Genomic DNA, 19625 nt, shown 5'->3' with positions numbered 1-19625 from the left:
TGGGTGGTTGATTAGAAAAAAAAAGAAAAAGTTAAGAGTGAGTTTGACCCACATATAAGTCAATGCTAAAAAAAAAAGTTAGAGTTAGTCTAACCTGTGTATAAACAAATTAAGAAAAAATTAAAAATAAAATTGTAATATAGAACAAACTAGTGAGTATTTGTATCCATCAAATTCTAATTTCAAACTATCAAATTTCAATTTCAAATAATTCAATTTAAAATTTGAATTTCAAATAATCCAATTTAAAATTTGAATTTCAAACCCATTCAATTCCAATAGATTATAATAATTAAAATAAAACTAATATAAAATTCTAATAACCTTCAATAGGTAACATATAGCAGACAATTCCACTAACATACAGTAGAAAATTCCAGTAAGAGTCTTTTACACAAAATTTTCATGCTCTCGGTAAGTAACACTACAGAAAATACTCATATAAACTAACATATACAAAATTTTCATGTTCGACTAAGTAATATGCGAATGAGTGATGAATGTTATGCTCAAGATTAGGCTCCCAATAAAACCTTCAAGACTTTAATCCAAGTATCTGCATTTCAATCCTAAAATGAAATAAAATTTACAAAAATATAAAACAATAAAACAAAAATAAATAACTCTAATGAAGCATAACTTCACTTTTTTAAATAACTTTAGCTGCATCCCACATCTCCATTCCTCTATTCCAATCGCAACATTTTCATTCTTCTCCAACTGCAACTTTTAAGAGAATAGTTCCATCATTTTGGTGTGTGAGAAGATTGATGAGAAGATTCATTATATTCGATGCTCTCCAAATTTTTTATTTATTTATTTTATATTCCATTTTTTGATCTTGTTAGTTTTTTTTATAGGTTTTGTGACTTCCATAAAAATGAAACAAAGTTAACGAAAACACAACCACCACCAGTAAAAATATCACAAAACTTAACTCAACCATTAACGTTCATTATCAATCACCACAAGCAACTACTATTACTTGAAAATGAAGAAAAAGACACTCCATCATACTCAAAATTACATGATTGAAATAGAAAATATATAAAAATATAAGAGAAAGATATGAAGATGCATGAAAAATCTGTCTTAAAAAAATAACAATACTTATGTGTGGATTCAGTCCACAATACTCTTTCTGAATTATTTAAAAATATAATACGTTTTTATTTATTTTTTAATTTTTATGATCATTCTTTTAGAGTGTATTTGGCCTTTTTATTTTTTTTCTTTTAATTTGACTAATTCTATTTTTTTCCTAACTAAACACACAATTATCTCTGAATAGATAATATGTGTCTAGTTCTTTTTTTATCAAAAAAAATATAATGAATAAAAATGATACTTCAAAGAGTATCCCAATCCATGTAGATTAATACATTATGTAATCAAAGCTGTTTTCAAAGGAATTATAAGGTGTTGCGACATACTGTAGCTTAAACAACTTCTGGGTATTTTGTATATGTTGTTCACTTGCCCAATCCAATCATTTTTCCATATTTTTGTAATGGTGCTCCAATATATTCGTAAAAATGGACTATATTTTTTATTATTTTGAGTTAGTATATGGTGCTCATATATCTTTTCATTCACCCTCAATACTCTTAACTTATCGATTAGCCGTTATATACCAATAATTATTATAGTATGCAAAATAAGAGCTCAATACTTCACATTTGAAATATATATATATATATATATATATATATATATATATTAATTAGAGTTTACTTATAAGTATATATTAAATATGATGTGCACAATATAGAAGTTCAAAGCAAGATATTAATTTAAAGAAAAGTGGTTGCATAGATAATAATGTGATAACATTTCAAATTTTTTTGAAGGAAGATGAAAGATTTAATTTTAATAATGTGATGCATGGGTATTTCTATATATACCCTTACGCCTTATGTAATATATATATATATTTCCATATACATAATGAAATATAAGCCTTTTCTCTCTCTACTCTCCTGACCTAATATGGTATCAAGAGCTTTCTGTTTTTCTTTTTTGTCATGTCTTCCGCTACATCCACAGTTTCTTCTTCTTCTTCCTCTTCTTCTCCTTCCCCTCACTTCTTTACCACACCGATTTCGTTGAAACTGAAGACAATTTTTTGCTGTGGAAGCAGCAGGTCCTTGCCACCACTGATGGGTTACTCCTCTCTCACTTTCTTGATGGCTCTTGTGTCCCTTCCTCTGTTCTTCCTCCTGTCACTGAGGGCGCCACCCCGTGTGTCAATCCTGCCTATACCCGGTACAAACAACAAGATAGTTTGCTTGTCGCTTGGATGTTAGCTTCCATGACCACACCGTTCCTCACCAAGATGGTGGGTCTTCACTCCTCTGCTGAGATTTGGGATGTTCTTCACACCTTTTTCGCTGCCAACACACGTGCACAGATCAAGAAGTTCAGATTGCGTCTCAAGAACCCCAAGAATGAGCGCTCTGTTTCCACCTATCTCTTGGATATCAAGAAGACCGTTGATCTTCTTGCTGCCATAGGAGCCCCTGTTTCTGTTGAAGATCATGTTGAAACAATTCTAGATGGTCTTTCTGCTGACTTTGACCCTTTTGTTGCATCCATCATGTCCCGCAAAGAGGCGTACACTATTAATGAAATCGAAGCTCTCTTATTAGCTCAAGAAGAGCGTCTCGCTAAACATCTTCAGGTTGATCATCTCACTGTTCCGCCCACAGCTGATGTTGCTACGTGGACTCCTACGCGCTCCACCAATGGCAGGTTTCACCGTAAGCCTGGTGGCTCTCGTGGTGGTCGTGGCGTCATGCATACTCCTTCGAATCAAGGACGTTTTTCCAACTACAGCCCTCTCATACTGACTCTTGGGTCTCGCTTCGCCCTGTTTGTCAAATCTGCAAAAAGCATGGGCACTCTGCGGATGTGTGTTGGCAACGGTATTATCCGTCTTCGTCTAACAATATGACGGCCAATTATTCCTCTTTTTCTTCTCAGGATTGTGTTCCCAGTGACGCGTCCATACTTGGTGCGCCTTCCTCCATGGATGACCCTCTGTGGTATCCGGATAGTGGCGCTACTCACCACATCACCAACTCTTCTTCTGTTTATTCCGATAAACAACACTATGCAGGTTCTGAAATGGTTAAAATGGGTAATGGAAAAGGTTTGTGCATCTCCCATATTGGTTCTGCCTCTCTATAATAAGATTTAATAAAAAATTAATTTAGAATTTAAGGTAGTTAATTCCTAAAATGTTGGTAATTAATATTATATATTAATTTATAAATTATTTTTTAATTTTTTAATTTATAAAATAATGTTTAACTTAATTAATATAATGATTAATTATTTTTTATCTTTAAATTAATTATTATTTAATAATTTTGTTAATATATAAAATATAAATAATATAAACTTAGTGTTGATCCAACCAATATTACTATTATTAAATAGAAATAATTTCAAGTGTATTGCCTGCCACACTAGAATATTTTTTTTTTCTTTGAGTGTACTGATGCTTAGTAAGGTAAATAAAAGAAATTTTGTTTCAAGTAGAAAAAAGTTTCCATTGCAAATAAAATTCCAATTTTGCCACTTGCTTTGCGAATTCCAAATCAAAATTGAATTCAAATAAAATTTTAATTATAAACCCAAACACCTAAACAAGAAAGTGAGTCACACTTTGATAAGATTGAGTGTAAAAAGGCAAACCTAAAAATACAAGTGTGTAAGAAATGTGCAAATGGTTACAATTTTGATAACATAAGTAAATAGTGGAAAGAGAAACTTCATGTAAACATTACTAACTTTTAAGTCTAATTCAAACTAATAAAATTAGTTTGAGGTTTTCATCTACTTATATGTTATGAAATATCTACCTTTAGTTGATGTGTGATCTCCAACATACTTCTTTTACGTCGAAACCTTACAACTCGTGCATCAAACTATATATTTATGGGTGATTCGATAACGACTTGATAACGGGTGACTTGATAATCATAAAAAACTCTTGCTAGAATAGACTCTAAATGACCCTAATACTATGTTAAGAAGTGTAACTCAAACTTATAAAACCAACTTATAAAATGAGGTTTGCATATATACTGTGAAATGTCATTATCTTTATTCGATGTGAGATACAATAACAAATGAAAATAAGAAATGTTTTGAATATTGAGAACTACAAAATCAATACTAACATTTAAGTTTTATTTATTGTTTTGAACATCTTCCTCTTTAGTCTTTATTGCCAAAAGAATGATAGGATAAAATGAAGTAGAAGTGATGCATTCCTACATATATTATGGTGAGAAAGACCGACGAGAATGGTTTCTTATAACCAAAATTTGACCTAGTTATATAGGCTTTCTATTTAAGAACATTTGTTGTGGTATACTCTAATTCCTACAATCTTATAAAACAAATATGAACACACTTGAGTCAATTGTTTTATGGTTTATTCCATTCTAGTATCAAATACAAATCTCACTTTATTTAAAATAATATATATTACTGGCTTATTAAATATCGAATCCGTATTTCTCAGTATGTCAACAAATTGACTTGTTAACATAATGTCACTATCTCTTGACACTCCGATCATTCGACTGTCACTTCTGTATATCACTTTACCTTTCGTCATCTCGTTCATCTGGATAGATTAACTTTATTCACGATTGATCGACCTCTCAATCCAATAAGTCAAAACCTACGATGCAAGTTAATTATGGAAAAAACTTAATGACTCTCTAAGAACATAATTAAGGGGACATTGAACCTAGAATGAACCCCTCCCTAAAGGTAGGGATTCGTGACAAAAATTATAAATAGGAGAATGTTTCCAAAGTGAAAGATAATGAATGTTTGACCCTAAACATAAACAATCACATCTAATTAGTTATAACATACCACCACATATGACTTGCATCTTAAAGTATTTGTTATTTAAAATATATCATATAACTTAAACGAGTTAATTAAGATGAGTTTGACCACAAATATTTAAAAAATAAATAAATTTATTCATAAATTTAAATGAGCTAAGATATAAATTTAAAATATATGAATACTTTAAGAAAACTAATGAAATTCACTTAAACGAATTAAATATTATAAAAAAACATTTTATTAAAAGGGAGAGTTATGTGGTAGGTAGAAAACTAATGAAATGAAGAAACATGCATATTAGTTATAAGCAAAGTATTTTAAAGTCACATATATGAAATTACATAAACAACACGTAAAATAATACAAGTTCAACACAAAATTAAAAAACATTACAATCAACAAAATTTTCGATACCGCCATTCTACTTTTCCAAATCCAGATTTTCTTATGAAACAAAACCACCATTACGAATTAATTAAACTCAGGCAATATATTTGTCTGCTGCGGTTGCATAAGAAAAAATCTGGTCACAGTGGAACTCATCAAAAATTTTGAAATTAAAACAAATCTAGATGAAAGGAAAAAGGTGACAAACGTGTTATATTGGTTAAATTTAAAAATTTAATGTTGTTCTACTGGCATAGAGTAATTATAAACCAAGTCAAAAAAATATTTTTTTAAGCCACAATTTTCTACAGTATTATAACATCAAGTAATGTTAGTTAAGCTGTTGAAAAGGATGTCTTATAAGCTGAATCAGTTACAACGACGACTTAAGCATAAAAGAGGGCAATTGGGAAGAAACAAACCAAAGCTAATTATAAAGAAAAGACATCTCAAAGAATTCTGGCAAAGTTTTAAGTTTGACTTTATCAGATGTTTCACCCTTTATCACAGAGTGATTGTAATGCCAGTTCTCCGCAAAGCCAACGCGCTTCCATAATTTTTTGGTTATTTAAATCTAACCAAACTTCATTCATCACCAACTCTACTCTGTTCTTGACTTCGTTTCCACCCATATACTGCAATATATATATAAATTGTTTAATGGCAAACCACAACATCAAGTTGAAATGTTAAAATAATATAAATATATATTTTGAAAGTTGATGCCAGCATGTAATCAAAACAAAGATATCTTACCAGCCATAATAAGTGAAGGCAAAGACTATATAAAGGGTTACAATTCATGGTTTGTGAAGAAAGAAAATAGTAAGTGTTCTAAAGGAAGACACCAAAGTTTTCACATTCAAAGAAGATATGGGAACGAGGCAATGGCCTCGTTTGATCCTTGCATTTGCATTTTCACTTATGGCTATCACTCTTGCTGCTGATTATGATAAGCCTTACTATTCCCAACCCTCAACCTACTATCCACACCCAACACCACCATATCAACAACAAAGGTCACCACCATATTACTACAAATCTCCACCACCACCTCCTCCTTATGTCCGTAAATTCCCTCCATATTACTACAAATCACCACCACCTCCCTCTCCATCACCACCTCCTCCTTATGTCTACAAGTCTCCTCCTCCACCATCCCCATCACCACCTCCTCCATATCTCTACAAGTCTCCACCTCCTCCATCTCCTTCTCCTCCCCCACCTTATGTTTACAAGTCACCATCCCCTCCATCCCCATCACCACCACCTCCCTATGTTTACAAGTCCCCACCCCCTCCATCTCCTTCTCCACCCCCACCCTACGTCTACAAGTCACCACCCCCACCATCCCCATCACCACCACCTCCATACGTTTATAAATCTCCACCCCCACCATCTCCTTCACCTCCTCCACCCTATGTTTATAAGTCACCACCCCCACCATCCCCATCACCACCTCCTCCATACTACTACAAGTCCCCTCCTCCACCATCACCGTCACCACCTCCTCCATATTACTACAAGTCTCCACCCCCACCATCTCCATCACCACCTCCTCCATACTACTACAAGTCCCCTCCTCCACCATCACCTTCACCCCCTCCTCCATATTACTACAAGTCTCCACCCCCACCATCTCCCTCACCTCCTCCCCCTTATGTTTATAAGTCACCACCCCCACCATCCCCATCACCACCTCCCCCATACTACTACAAGTCCCCTCCTCCGCCATCACCTTCACCACCTCCTCCATATTACTACAACTCTCCACCCCCACCATCTCCCTCACCTCCTCCTCCATACTACTACAAGTCTCCACCTCCACCATCACCTTCACCCCCTCCTCCATATTACTACAACTCTCCACCCCCACCATCTCCATCACCACCTCCCCCGTATGTTTATAAGTCACCACCCCCACCGTCCCCATCACCACCTCCTCCATACTACTACAAGTCTCCACCCCCACCATCTCCCTCACCTCCTCCCCCTTATGTTTATAAGTCACCACCCCCACCATCCCCATCACCACCTCCTCCATACTACTACAAGTCCCCTCCCCCACCATCACCTTCACCACCTCCTCCATATTACTATAAATCTCCACCCCCACCATCTCCTTCACCTCCTCCTCCATACTACTACAAGTCTCCACCCCCACCATCACCTTCACCACCTCCTCCATATTACTACAAGTCTCCACCCCCACCATCTCCCTCACCTCCTCCACCATATTACTATAAGTCACCACCACCTCCATCCCCATCACCACCTCCTCCATACTATTACAAGTCCCCGCCCCCACCATCACCTTCACCACCTCCTCCATATTACTATAAATCTCCACCCCCACCATCTCCTTCACCTCCTCCTCCATACTACTACAAGTCTCCACCCCCGCCATCACCTTCACCACCTCCTCCATATTACTACAAGTCTCCACCCCCGCCATCTCCCTCACCTCCTCCACCATATTACTATAAGTCACCACCACCTCCATCCCCATCACCACCTCCTCCATATTACTACAAATCTCCACCCCCACCATCTCCCTCACCTCCTCCTCCATACTACTACAAGTCCCCGCCCCCACCATCTCCTTCTCCTCCTCCACCATATTATTATAAGTCACCACCACCACCTTCACCTTCACCACCTCCTCCATACGTATATAAGTCTCCCCCTCCACCTTCTCCGTCTCCTCCTCCACCATATTACTACAAGTCACCACCTCCTCCGTCTCCTTCACCGTCTCCAGCATATTACTACAAGTCTCCACCGCCTCCCGTATATTAAGATTTTGGCTTATGCAAGTTCAACATTGTTACAGTTGTTTTGTAATTACTCATTCATTAATAATAGGGTCTACACTGAAGTGAGAGTCTTATTCTGACTGTAGTGTAGCCCATGAATTTGTATTGGTTTTAATTGAGAAGTGTGTATTACTCTCTTTTTATTAATATACATTATTACCATATTTTTGGTTTTCACTGATGTTGGATCCCATTTTCTTTTTGCATTACGAAATTACGATCTTGATGAAATTCACTAATCATAAATTTTTATATAAATTTGATTTGTACTCGTAGGTATCCCTTATAAGCTGCCACGTACTTTTAGACCCTAGAAAGTTTGCCAGCAACGTTCTAAACCTCAAACCTTTTTCGGATAAGGTTATTGCTTCCTCGTTAGAAAAGATTGTTCAGTCCCTCTGCGGTGGAGTTGAGGTCTGTATTAGGTAATGGACAGAGAGAGAAAATATAAAATGTAACTCAATCTTATTATTAAAGGTGTAGGGTCTCCTTTATATACAAAAGTTAAAGAGAGGATATATCCCTATGGTTAACATCCCGTTAAACTCATGGTTGGATTAGGAATCATCATGACTAACATAGTTCCAGATACTGGTTTGGTGAGAGGGTCCGCGACTTGGAAGAGTAATGTTGCCCTTGCATATATGATCACGAACAAAGTGTAGGTCCAACTCAAAATGTTTCGTCTTTGAATGCATGACAGGATTGGCACTGAGAAGGACAACACCAAAAGATTATCAGAGTACAACTTCGGTGTGAGAAAGGGAATACGTAATTATGATAAAAGAGACTGAGTCCATATAACTTCAGTAAGAAGAGATGCAACAACACGATATTCAGCTTCTGTTGAGCTTCTAGAAACAGATTTTTGCTTGTGAGTAGACCATGATACGAGGTTCGAGCCAATATAGATGCAGTAGGCAGTTGTTGATTTCCTGTCATCAACATCAACTCCCCAATCTGCATCCGAGAAGCCAATGATGGAGGATAAAGACTGACGTTTCAGTAAAAGACCAAAATTGCTGGTTCCAGCTAGATAGCGTAAGATGCGTTTCACAGCTTGTCAGTGGTGTAGTTTAGGGTCATGCATAAAGTGACAAACACGGTTAATTGAATAGGATAACTCAGGTCGCGTTATAAGAATATATTGCAAAGCACCAACGACTGACCTATACATAGATGGATCTTGAAAAGGTTCAGAGGAGTCTTGTTGCAGAGATGAAGTCATAGGAGTAGGTTGGGACTTTGCATGAAACATATTTGTTCGACGAAGCAACTCTTTTATATATTGAGCCTGAGATAAATGCATATTACCATGTTGTGTAGTTGATACCTGAATCCCAAGAAAATGATGGAGAGGGCCTAAATCTTTAAGAGCAAAGAAAGAGCTAAGAGTTGAAATAAGATCAGTGACAGTAGTAGATAAAGAGCCAGTAATAATTATATCATCAACATAAACAAGCACAAACAAAGTGAAGGAAGTAGTGAATTTTGTGAAAACAGAGGAATCATTGACAGTAGATTGAAAACCAAGATGAATCAAAGTTTGACTAAGTTTAGAAAACCAGGACCTGGGAGCTTGTTTGAGACCATAAATGGCCTTCTGTAATCTGCAGACAAGAGTTGAATCACGAGATGCAAACCCAGGAGGCTGTTGCATGTAAACATGCTCAATCAAGTCACCATGAAGGAAGACGTTATTAATATCAATCTGACGCACATGCCATTGATGAGTGACAGCATGAGAGAGCACAATGCGAATGGTATTATGTTTCACCACTGGGCTAAAAGTCTCTGTGTAGTCCACCCCTTCAGTTTGATTGAATCCCTTTGCAACCAGTCGGGCCTTACAACGTTGAAAGGTACCATCTGCATGTAGCTTGGTTTTGAATATCCATTTACAGCCAACAAGAGAGGCTCCCGATGGAAGTGTGGTAAGAGTCCAAGTTTTGTTGGAGAGGAGAGCATGATATTCGTCATTCATTGCTTGAAACCACATAGGTGATGAAATGGCTTCCTTGACAAACGTAGGAGTAGTAGGTATAGAAACCATGGCATTATATGTCTTAGGTTTGAAAATACCTACCTTGGCACGAGTGACCATGGGATGGGAATTGATAGGTTGAATCTCAGAGCCAGTGTTGTGATGTATATCAGTGATGTTATCTAGAGGGACAATAACAGAAGAACTATGAATAGGCATATCAGTATTAGTATTAGAATGAATAACAGTAAGTGTGGGGGTTGTAGTCACAGGGGAAGGCATTGAAACAGATGAAATAGGAAAAGAATTTAATTGTTCATGATATGGAAACTCATTTTCATTAAAGTGCACATGTCTGGAAACAATTGTCTTACCAGAAGGAGTTAGACATATATATAACCTTTGTTGGTAACACTATACCCTAGAAACAAGCACTGTTGTGAATGAAAATCAAACTTATTCCTGTTATAAGGTCGTAATAAAGGAAAACAAGCACATCCAAAAACTTTGAAAATAACGTAATTAGGATTTTTGTTAAACAACATAGTATAAGGATTAGAGTTATGCAACACAGGAGTGGGAAGCACATTGATAATATGAGTTGAGGTAAGAAAGGCTTCAACCCAAAAACGCCTAGGCAATGAAGCAGTGGCCAAGAGAGTTAATCCCATGTCAACTATGTGCCTATGCTTACGCTCAACAACACCATTTTGTTCATGAGTGTGAGGACAGATGAGCCTGTGGTGTATACCATGCTGATCAAGAACCTGTTTAAGACAAAGAAATTCACGGGCATTTTCGCTTTGTAAAGAACGCAATTTAGAACATGTTTGATTTTCAGCAAGGGATTTAAATTTTTGAAAAGCAGCAGGAACCTGTGACTTAGCATGAAGAAAATATATCCATGTATACTTACTAAAAGCATCAACAAACGAAATGTAATAACGTGCACCATTGGAAGCTGGTATAGGAGATGGTCCCCACACATCAACAAACACAAGTTCTAAAGGTTTTGTGTAAACAGTAGTAGAAGAATGAAAAGGCAATTGCATATGTTTACCAAGCAGACAACTAGAACATAAACTAATATTATTGGAACATCTGATATCATTATTGTGAAAAATCTTTTTGAGAATATCCATATTACAATGACCAAGTCTTTGATGCCAAACATTAGCTGTTAGTGTATTGCGAGTAAAAGAAATATTGTGAATTGAGGATGAAGGAAGATGATTATGAAGCATTGGGAAACTGTATAAACCATCTTTAAGGGTTCCTTGAAGAAGAATATTTTTCGTAACCTGATCAACAACATAGCAACGGTTAGCGGTGAAAGTAAACAGGACATTGTTATCACGAGCAAAAGAAGACACACTAAGAAGATTTTTTGTAATTAAAGGAACATGTAAAAGATTTTTTAAAACTAAACTTTTATGAGTAGAAGGAGAAGAAAAAGATGTGGAACCAATATTGGCAATAGACAAACCTGATCCATTACCCATTTTGACAGTTTTAGTGCCATGGTAAGGCTGTTTTGAAGAATAGACACTGGAGTCCTTTGTGACGTGATGAGTGGCGCCGCTATCAGGGTACCAGAGAGGATCGTCCAGAGTGGATTGAACGCCCAACAGAGATGCCTCATTCGATGCATGATCAGAATCTGCAAAATGAGAGACATGGGCATGTGGAGGAGGTTGCGGGTGATAATCATACCAACGCCAGCAATGAAGAGCAGTGTGACCGGGTTTGTCACACACTTGACAAAAAATCTTGGAGTTATTCCAAGCACCACGATTGGAAGAGTGAGCCACACGAGCACCGCGACTAAAATTGTTGTTTCTGCCCGAGCCACGGGTACTACGGGAACTGGAAAAATTGTTCTTGTATTTTTCTTGAGATGGGTTTGCAGGATGCCAGGATGTGTATGCAACAGTGGCAGGAAGCGTTAACGGATCGACTTGATTGTGTCGCTCAAGCTGCTCTTCTTGAATAAGAAGAAGAGCTTCGATCTCAGCAACAGTATAGGGATCCCTTCGTGACAAAACAAAGGCAACAAAAGGATCATAATCAGATGAAAGACCATCCAAGATGGCTTCAATATGATCGTCGACGGATATGGCGCACCGACTGATGCAAGAGCATCCACAGTTCTTTTGATGCCGAGAACATACGTTGAGACAGATTTATCTTTCTTGAGTTGTTTGAGATTGAGTTTAAGTTTCTTGACCTGAGATCGAGTATGAGACAAGAAATACTGTTTAGGGTTCCTGCTGCTTTTCAAAAATTTAAATCCCTTGCTGAAAATCAAACATGTTCTAAATTGCGTTCTTTACAAAGCGAAAATGCCCGTGAATTTCTTTGTCTTAAACAGGTTCTTGATCAGCATGGTATACACCACAGGCTCATCTGTCCTCACACTCATGAACAAAATGGTGTTGTTGAGCGTAAGCATAGGCACATAGTTGACATGGGATTAACTCTCTTGGCCACTGCTTCATTGCCTAGGCGTTTTTGGGTTGAAGCCTTTCTTACCTCAACTCATATTATCAATGTGCTTCCCACTCCTGTGTTGCATAACTCTAATCCTTATACTATGTTGTTTAACAAAAATCCTAATTACGTTATTTTCAAAGTTTTTGGATGTGCTTGTTTTCCTTTATTACGACCTTATAACAGGAATAAGTTTGATTTTCATTCACAACAGTGCTTGTTTCTAGGGTATAGTGTTACCAACAAAGGTTATATATATGTCTAACTCCTTCTGGTAAGACAATTGTTTCCAGACATGTGCACTTTAATGAAAATGAGTTTCCATATCATGAACAATTAAATTCTTTTCCTATTTCATCTGTTTCAATGCCTTCCCCTGTGACTACAACCCCCACACTTACTGTTATTCATTCTAATACTAATACTGATATGCCTATTCATAGTTCTTCTGTTATTGTCCCTCTAGATAACATCACTGATATACATCACAACACTGGCTCTGAGATTCAACCTATCAATTCCCATCCCATGGTCACTCGTGCCAAGGTAGGTATTTTCAAACCTAAGACATATAATGCCATGGTTTCTATACCTACTACTCCTACGTTTGTCAAGGAAGCCATTTCATCACCTATGTGGTTTCAAGCAATGAATGACGAATATCATGCTCTCCTCTCCAACAAAACTTGGACTCTTACCACACTTCCATCGGGAGCCTCTCTTGTTGGCTGTAAATGGATATTCAAAACCAAGCTACATGCAGATGGTACCTTTCAACGTTGTAAGGCCCGACTGGTTGCAAAGGGATTCAATCAAACTGAAGGGGTGGACTACACAGAGACTTTTAGCCCAGTGGTGAAACATAATACCATTCGCATTGTGCTCTCTCATGCTGTCACTCATCAATGGCATGTGCGTCAGATTGATATTAATAACGTCTTCCTTCATGGTGACTTGATTGAGCATGTTTACATGCAACAGCCTCCTGGGTTTGCATCTCGTGATTCAACTCTTGTCTGCAGATTACAGAAGGCCATTTATGGTCTCAAACAAGCTCCCAGGTCCTGGTTTTCTAAACTTAGTCAAACTTTGATTCATCTTGGTTTTCAATCTACTGTCAATGATTCCTCTGTTTTCACAAAATTCACTACTTCCTTCACTTTGTTTGTGCTTGTTTATGTTGATGATATAATTATTACTGGCTCTTTATCTACTACTGTCACTGATCTTATTTCAACTCTTAGCTCTTTCTTTGCTCTTAAAGATTTAGGCCCTCTCCATCATTTTCTTGGGATTCAGGTATCAACTACACAACATGGTAATATGCATTTATCTCAGGCTCAATATATAAAAGAGTTGCTTCGTCGAACAAATATGTTTCATGCAAAGTCCCAACCTACTCCTATGACTTCATCTCTGCAACAAGACTCCTCTGAACCTTTTCAAGATCCATCTATGTATAGGTCAGTCGTTGGTGCTTTGCAATATATTCTTATAACGCGACCTGAGTTATCCTATTCAATTAACCGTGTTTGTCACTTTATGCATGACCCTAAACTACACCACTGACAAGCTGTGAAACGCATCTTACGCTATCTAGCTGGAACCAGCAATTTTGGTCTTTTACTGAAACGTCAGTCTTTATCCTCCATCATTGGCTTCTCGGATGCAGATTGGGGAGTTGATGTTGATGACAGGAAATCAACAACTGCCTACTGCATCTATATTGGCTCGAACCTCGTATCATGGTCTACTCACAAGCAAAAATCTGTTTCTAGAAGCTCAACAGAAGCTGAATATCGTGTTGTTGCATCTCTTCTTACTGAAGTTATATGGACTCAGTCTCTTTTATCATAATTACGTATTCCCTTTCTCACACCGAAGTTGTACTCTGATAATCTTTTGGTGTTGTCCTTCTCAGTGCCAATCCTGTCATGCATTCAAAGACGAAACATTTTGAGTTGGACCTACACTTTGTTCGTGATCATATATGCAAGGGCAACATTACTCTTCCAAGTCGCGGACCCTCTCACCAAACCAGTATCTGGAACTATGTTAGTCATGATGATTCCTAATCCAACCATGAGTTTAACGGGATGTTAACCATAGGGATATATCCTCTCTTTAACTTTTGTATATAAAGGAGACCCTACACCTTTAATAATAAGATTGAGTTACATTTTATATTTTCTCTCTCTGTCCATTACCTAATACAGACCTCAACTCCACCGCAGAGGGACTGAACAATCTTTTCTAACGAGGAAGCAATAACCTTATCCGAAAAAGGTTTGAGGTTTAGAACGTTGCTGGCAAACTTTCTAGGGTCTAAAAGTACGTGGCAGCTTATAAGGGATACCTACGAGTACAAATCAAATTTATATAAAAATTTATGATTAGTGAATTTCATCAAGATCGTAATTTCGTAATGCAAAAAGAAAATGGGATCCAACATCAGTGAAAACCAAAAATATGGTAATAATGTATATTAATAAAAAGAGAGTAATACACACTTCTCAATTAAAACCAATACAAATTCATGGGCTACACTACAGTCAGAATAAGACTCTCACTTCAGTGTAGACCCTATTATTAATGAATGAGTAATTACAAAACAACTGTAACAATGTTGAACTTGCATAAGCCAAAATCTTAATATACGGGAGGCGGTGGAGACTTGTAGTAATATGCTGGAGACGGTGAAGGAGACGGAGGAGGTGGTGACTTGTAGTAATATGGTGGAGGAGGAGACGGAGAAGGTGGAGGGGGAGACTTATATACGTATGGAGGAGGTGGTGAAGGTGAAGGTGGTGGTGGTGACTTATAATAATATGGTGGAGGAGGAGAAGGAGATGGTGGGGGCGGGGACTTGTAGTAGTATGGAGGAGGAGGTGAGGGAGATGGTGGGGGTGGAGATTTGTAGTAATATGGAGGAGGTGGTGATGGGGATGGAGGTGGTGGTGACTTATAGTAATATGGTGGAGGAGGTGAGGGAGATGGCGGGGGTGGAGACTTGTAGTAATATGGAGGAGGTGGTGAAGGTGATGGCGGGGGTGGAGACTTGTAGTAGTATGGAGGAGGAGGTGAAGGAGATGGTGGGGGTGGAGATTTATAGTAATATGGAGGAGGTGGTGAAGGTGATGGTGGGGGCGGGGACTTGTAATAGTATGGAGGAGGTGGTGATGGGGATGGAGGTGGTGGTGACTTATAGTAATATGGTGGAGGAGGTGAGGGAGATGGTGGGGGTGGAGACTTGTAGTAATATGGAGGAGGTGGTGAAGGTGATGGTGGGGGTGGAGACTTGTAGTAGTATGGAGGAGGAGGTGAAGGAGATGGTGGGGGTGGAGATTTATAGTAATATGGAGGAGGTGGTGAAGGTGATGGTGGGGGAGGGGACTTGTAGTAGTATGGAGGAGGTGGTGATGGGGATGGTGGGGGTGGTGACTTATAAACATAAGGGGGAGGAGGTGAGGGAGATGGTGGGGGTGGAGACTTGTAGTAGTATGGAGGAGGTGGTGATGGGGACGGTGGGGGTGGTGACTTATAAACATACGGGGGAGGTGGTGATGGAGATGGTGGGGGTGGAGAGTTGTAGTAATATGGAGGAGGGGGTGAAGGTGATGGTGGAGGTGGAGACTTGTAGTAGTATGGAGGAGGAGGTGAGGGAGATGGTGGGGGTGGAGAGTTGTAGTAATATGGAGGAGGTGGTGAAGGTGATGGCGGAGGAGGGGACTTGTAGTAGTATGGGGGAGGTGGTGATGGGGATGGTGGGGGTGGTGACTTATAAACATAAGGGGGAGGAGGTGAGGGAGATGGTGGGGGTGGAGACTTGTAGTAATATGGAGGAGGGGGTGAAGGTGATGGTGGAGGAGGGGACTTGTAGTAGTATGGAGGAGGTGGTGATGGAGATGGTGGGGGTGGAGACTTGTAGTAATATGGAGGAGGTGGTGACGGTGATGGTGGAGGAGGGGACTTGTAGTAGTATGGAGGAGGTGGTGATGGGGATGGTGGGGGTGGTGACTTATAAACATAGGGTGGAGGAGGTGAAGGAGATGGTGGGGGTGGAGATTTATAAACGTATGGAGGTGGTGGTGATGGGGATGGTGGGGGTGGTGACTTGTAGACGTAGGGTGGGGGTGGAGAAGGAGATGGAGGGGGTGGGGACTTGTAAACATAGGGAGGTGGTGGTGATGGGGATGGAGGGGATGGTGACTTGTAAACATAAGGTGGGGGAGGAGAAGGAGATGGAGGAGGTGGAGACTTGTAGAGATATGGAGGAGGTGGTGATGGGGATGGTGGAGGAGGAGACTTGTAGACATAAGGAGGAGGTGGTGATGGAGAGGGAGGTGGTGGTGATTTGTAGTAATATGGAGGGAATTTACGGACATAAGGAGGAGGTGGTGGTGGAGATTTGTAGTAATATGGTGGTGACCTTTGTTGTTGATATGGTGGTGTTGGGTGTGGATAGTAGGTTGAGGGTTGGGAATAGTAAGGCTTATCATAATCAGCAGCAAGAGTGATAGCCATAAGTGAAAATGCAAATGCAAGGATCAAACGAGGCCATTGCCTCGTTCCCATATCTTCTTTGAATGTGAAAACTTTGGTGTCTTCCTTTAGAACACTTACTATTTTCTTTCTTCACAAACCATGAATTGTAACCCTTTATATAGTCTTTGCCTTCACTTATTATGGCTGGTAAGATATCTTTGTTTTGATTACATGCTGGCATCAACTTTCAAAATATATATTTATATTATTTTAACATTTCAACTTGATGTTGTGGTTTGCCATTAAACGATTTCGTATTTTCCTCAAGATGGTGGGAACAAAGTCAAGAAGAGATTAGAGTTGGTGATGGGATGGCTGAAATGTGTTTTTGATTGATTTAAACAAATAATTGTAGAAGCGCGTCTTAGGTGACAAATCTGATTATTTCGTTTACCGTTTTGGTGAATTGTATAATATATAAGAAACATCTGATAAAGTCAAATGCAAAACTTGCCGGAATTATTTAAGATGTCTTTCTTTATAATTCCTTTGGTTCTTTCTTCCTATAATCACTATATTTTATGCTTATATCTTCGGTGAAAACTGATTCATCTTATAAGACATCCTTCTCAACGCGCTAACAAAGATTCTTCACGAATAAAATACTGTAGAAAATGATCATCGTGGCTTAAAAATGAATATTTGACTTGGTATATAATTGCTTTCTATTCCACTCGGACGATATTAACTGTTCAAAATAATAGTATGGCTTTCTTTTTTTCACCAGTAGAAGTTTATTTTAACTTCTTACTCAGTTTCACTCAGTGACTAGATTTTTTTATGCAACTACAGCAGAGAGCAGTAAATGGATTCGTGAGTTTAATTTTAAAGCTCGTACACTATTTTTGGTAATAAAAATTCTTGGTTTGGGAAAGTAGATCGACGGTGGAAATATTTGTTGTAATGTTATTTTCGTGTTGAACTGTTGTGTTATTATTTAACGGATAGTTTATTCGATTTGACATATTATGACTGAATAATTCATTAGCTAAACTGCATTGATGTTTTTTTCATTCAATTACTGTCTCTACCTACCAGATAACTCTCCCTTTTGATATTCTCTTAATTTCTAAGAAACTTGTGCAGTTTATTTAATCTATACCCTCTTATTAATCTTTAACCTATTTAATTCGAGAATCTCGCATTATTGCAGTGCAAAAAATTTATTATTATAGGTGTGGATGTTAACTACAATTGTTTCTGCATAGAAGTGTGGTTAGAAACGTATAATATCGAATTATTATTTTCCATGTGAAGCTAAGAGGCATTATTGAAGAACAAAATCACGTTAGGGTGTCTGTATAAGGGTGTTTCATACATATATTTTGTTGATAAAAAGAAAAAACTTCAAATGTGTTTAACTGCAGATTTCTATTTGATCCATTTATTGCATTATAAGAGGAAAGTCATCATAGCCAAAGAACCTTTTTGGAGAGTTATTCTATATTTTTATACTTATAGGGCAAGCTTCTTGCTGTAAAACTTACAAAAGTATATGCATATAAATGGAAGAATCAGTATGCAACAGAAAAGAGAAAGAGGCATAATTCAATCAGACTTTATATAATTTGTAAAATAGCTATACAGGTTGAGAATGTCAAAAGATATCTTGAAATATTTTTTCCGAGACAAACAAGGAAAACTATAGAAAAAGAAATTCTCTAATATTCTCTCTATACGACTAAAAAGTCATTTCATAATACTCATTTTTTTTCATTACCTGAACATACCCCAAAAAATGAGTCTATACATATACAATTTGCTTCCTACCTGCAGTGCATGTTGGAATGTCTTTGTGTTTACACAAGGTCTTTTTTCTCATTCTCCAAAATAGACATGTAGGGCATGATCTGTAGTATTAGACTACAGATCATTCTAAATTTAAAATAATATTTGTTTACTCTCTCCATTGACAAGCTCATTTAAAAGACATTATTTTACAGTGAGAAAATGCTGTGGTGTGTTTATACTCCAAATTTATTTAGGGAGGGGAGATTTGGATGTGATGAGTAATAAGTCACGAGTAAACTCTTATAAAAGATTTTAGGTCATCTTTAATACAAACAGTTAAAGAAATGGAATTTTGAGATTTTCTTCTTATATACGATTTCTTTTGTTCATTTCACTCACATGCGACTCTCAATTTTATACTTGAATTTCTCAGAGTCTCTCTCTTAGTATAAGTCCTTCACACATTGCAAACTTCATCTCTCTCAAAAGTGTTTTATCTATGAGTAGGAGAGATATAAAAAAAAAAATAGGTTCTCTATAATATGCGAATTGTAGGATGAAACTCTAGAGCACTTGTGATTGTTTGGACATGAATGAGACTTGTTGGAATTGAGAGAGTTTATTAATCCTCATCTTTTATATAAAAGATACGGTTCGAACATCTTTTTAAATGTTTTATTTTATTAATTTTATTTTCTTTTATAAAAAAATTTAGAAAAGAATTTGATAATTTTAATTCTAAGTAAATTCCATTATCAAATCAATGTACTTCATTAATATTTAATAGATTAGTTTTT

General features: G+C 37.5%; 2 protein-coding genes across 2 annotated transcripts; one reads left to right on the top strand and one right to left on the bottom strand.

Annotated features, from left to right (window-relative positions):
* Positions 1 to 6059: 6059 nt before the first annotated feature.
* Positions 6060 to 8259, top strand: LOC137824946 (extensin-2-like). The gene has a single exon (XM_068630621.1). It carries the CDS (start codon positions 6136 to 6138, stop codon positions 8059 to 8061), a length of 1926 nt encoding a protein of 641 aa, XP_068486722.1. The 5' UTR covers positions 6060 to 6135; the 3' UTR covers positions 8062 to 8259.
* Positions 8260 to 15003: 6744 nt separating this feature from the next.
* LOC137824935 (extensin-2-like) lies at positions 15004 to 17206 on the bottom strand. The gene has a single exon (XM_068630612.1). The coding sequence runs from the start codon at positions 17125 to 17127 to the stop codon at positions 15202 to 15204; it is 1926 nt and encodes a 641-aa protein (XP_068486713.1). The 5' UTR covers positions 17128 to 17206; the 3' UTR covers positions 15004 to 15201.
* Positions 17207 to 19625: the final 2419 nt, after the last annotated feature.

This window comes from Phaseolus vulgaris, chromosome 11 (assembly GCF_000499845.2).
Source record: "Phaseolus vulgaris cultivar G19833 chromosome 11, P. vulgaris v2.0, whole genome shotgun sequence".
Classification (NCBI taxonomy): Eukaryota; Viridiplantae; Streptophyta; class Magnoliopsida; order Fabales; family Fabaceae; genus Phaseolus; species Phaseolus vulgaris.
Note: the sequence above shows the minus strand (reverse complement) of the source record. Positions and strands in the feature narration are given on the sequence as shown.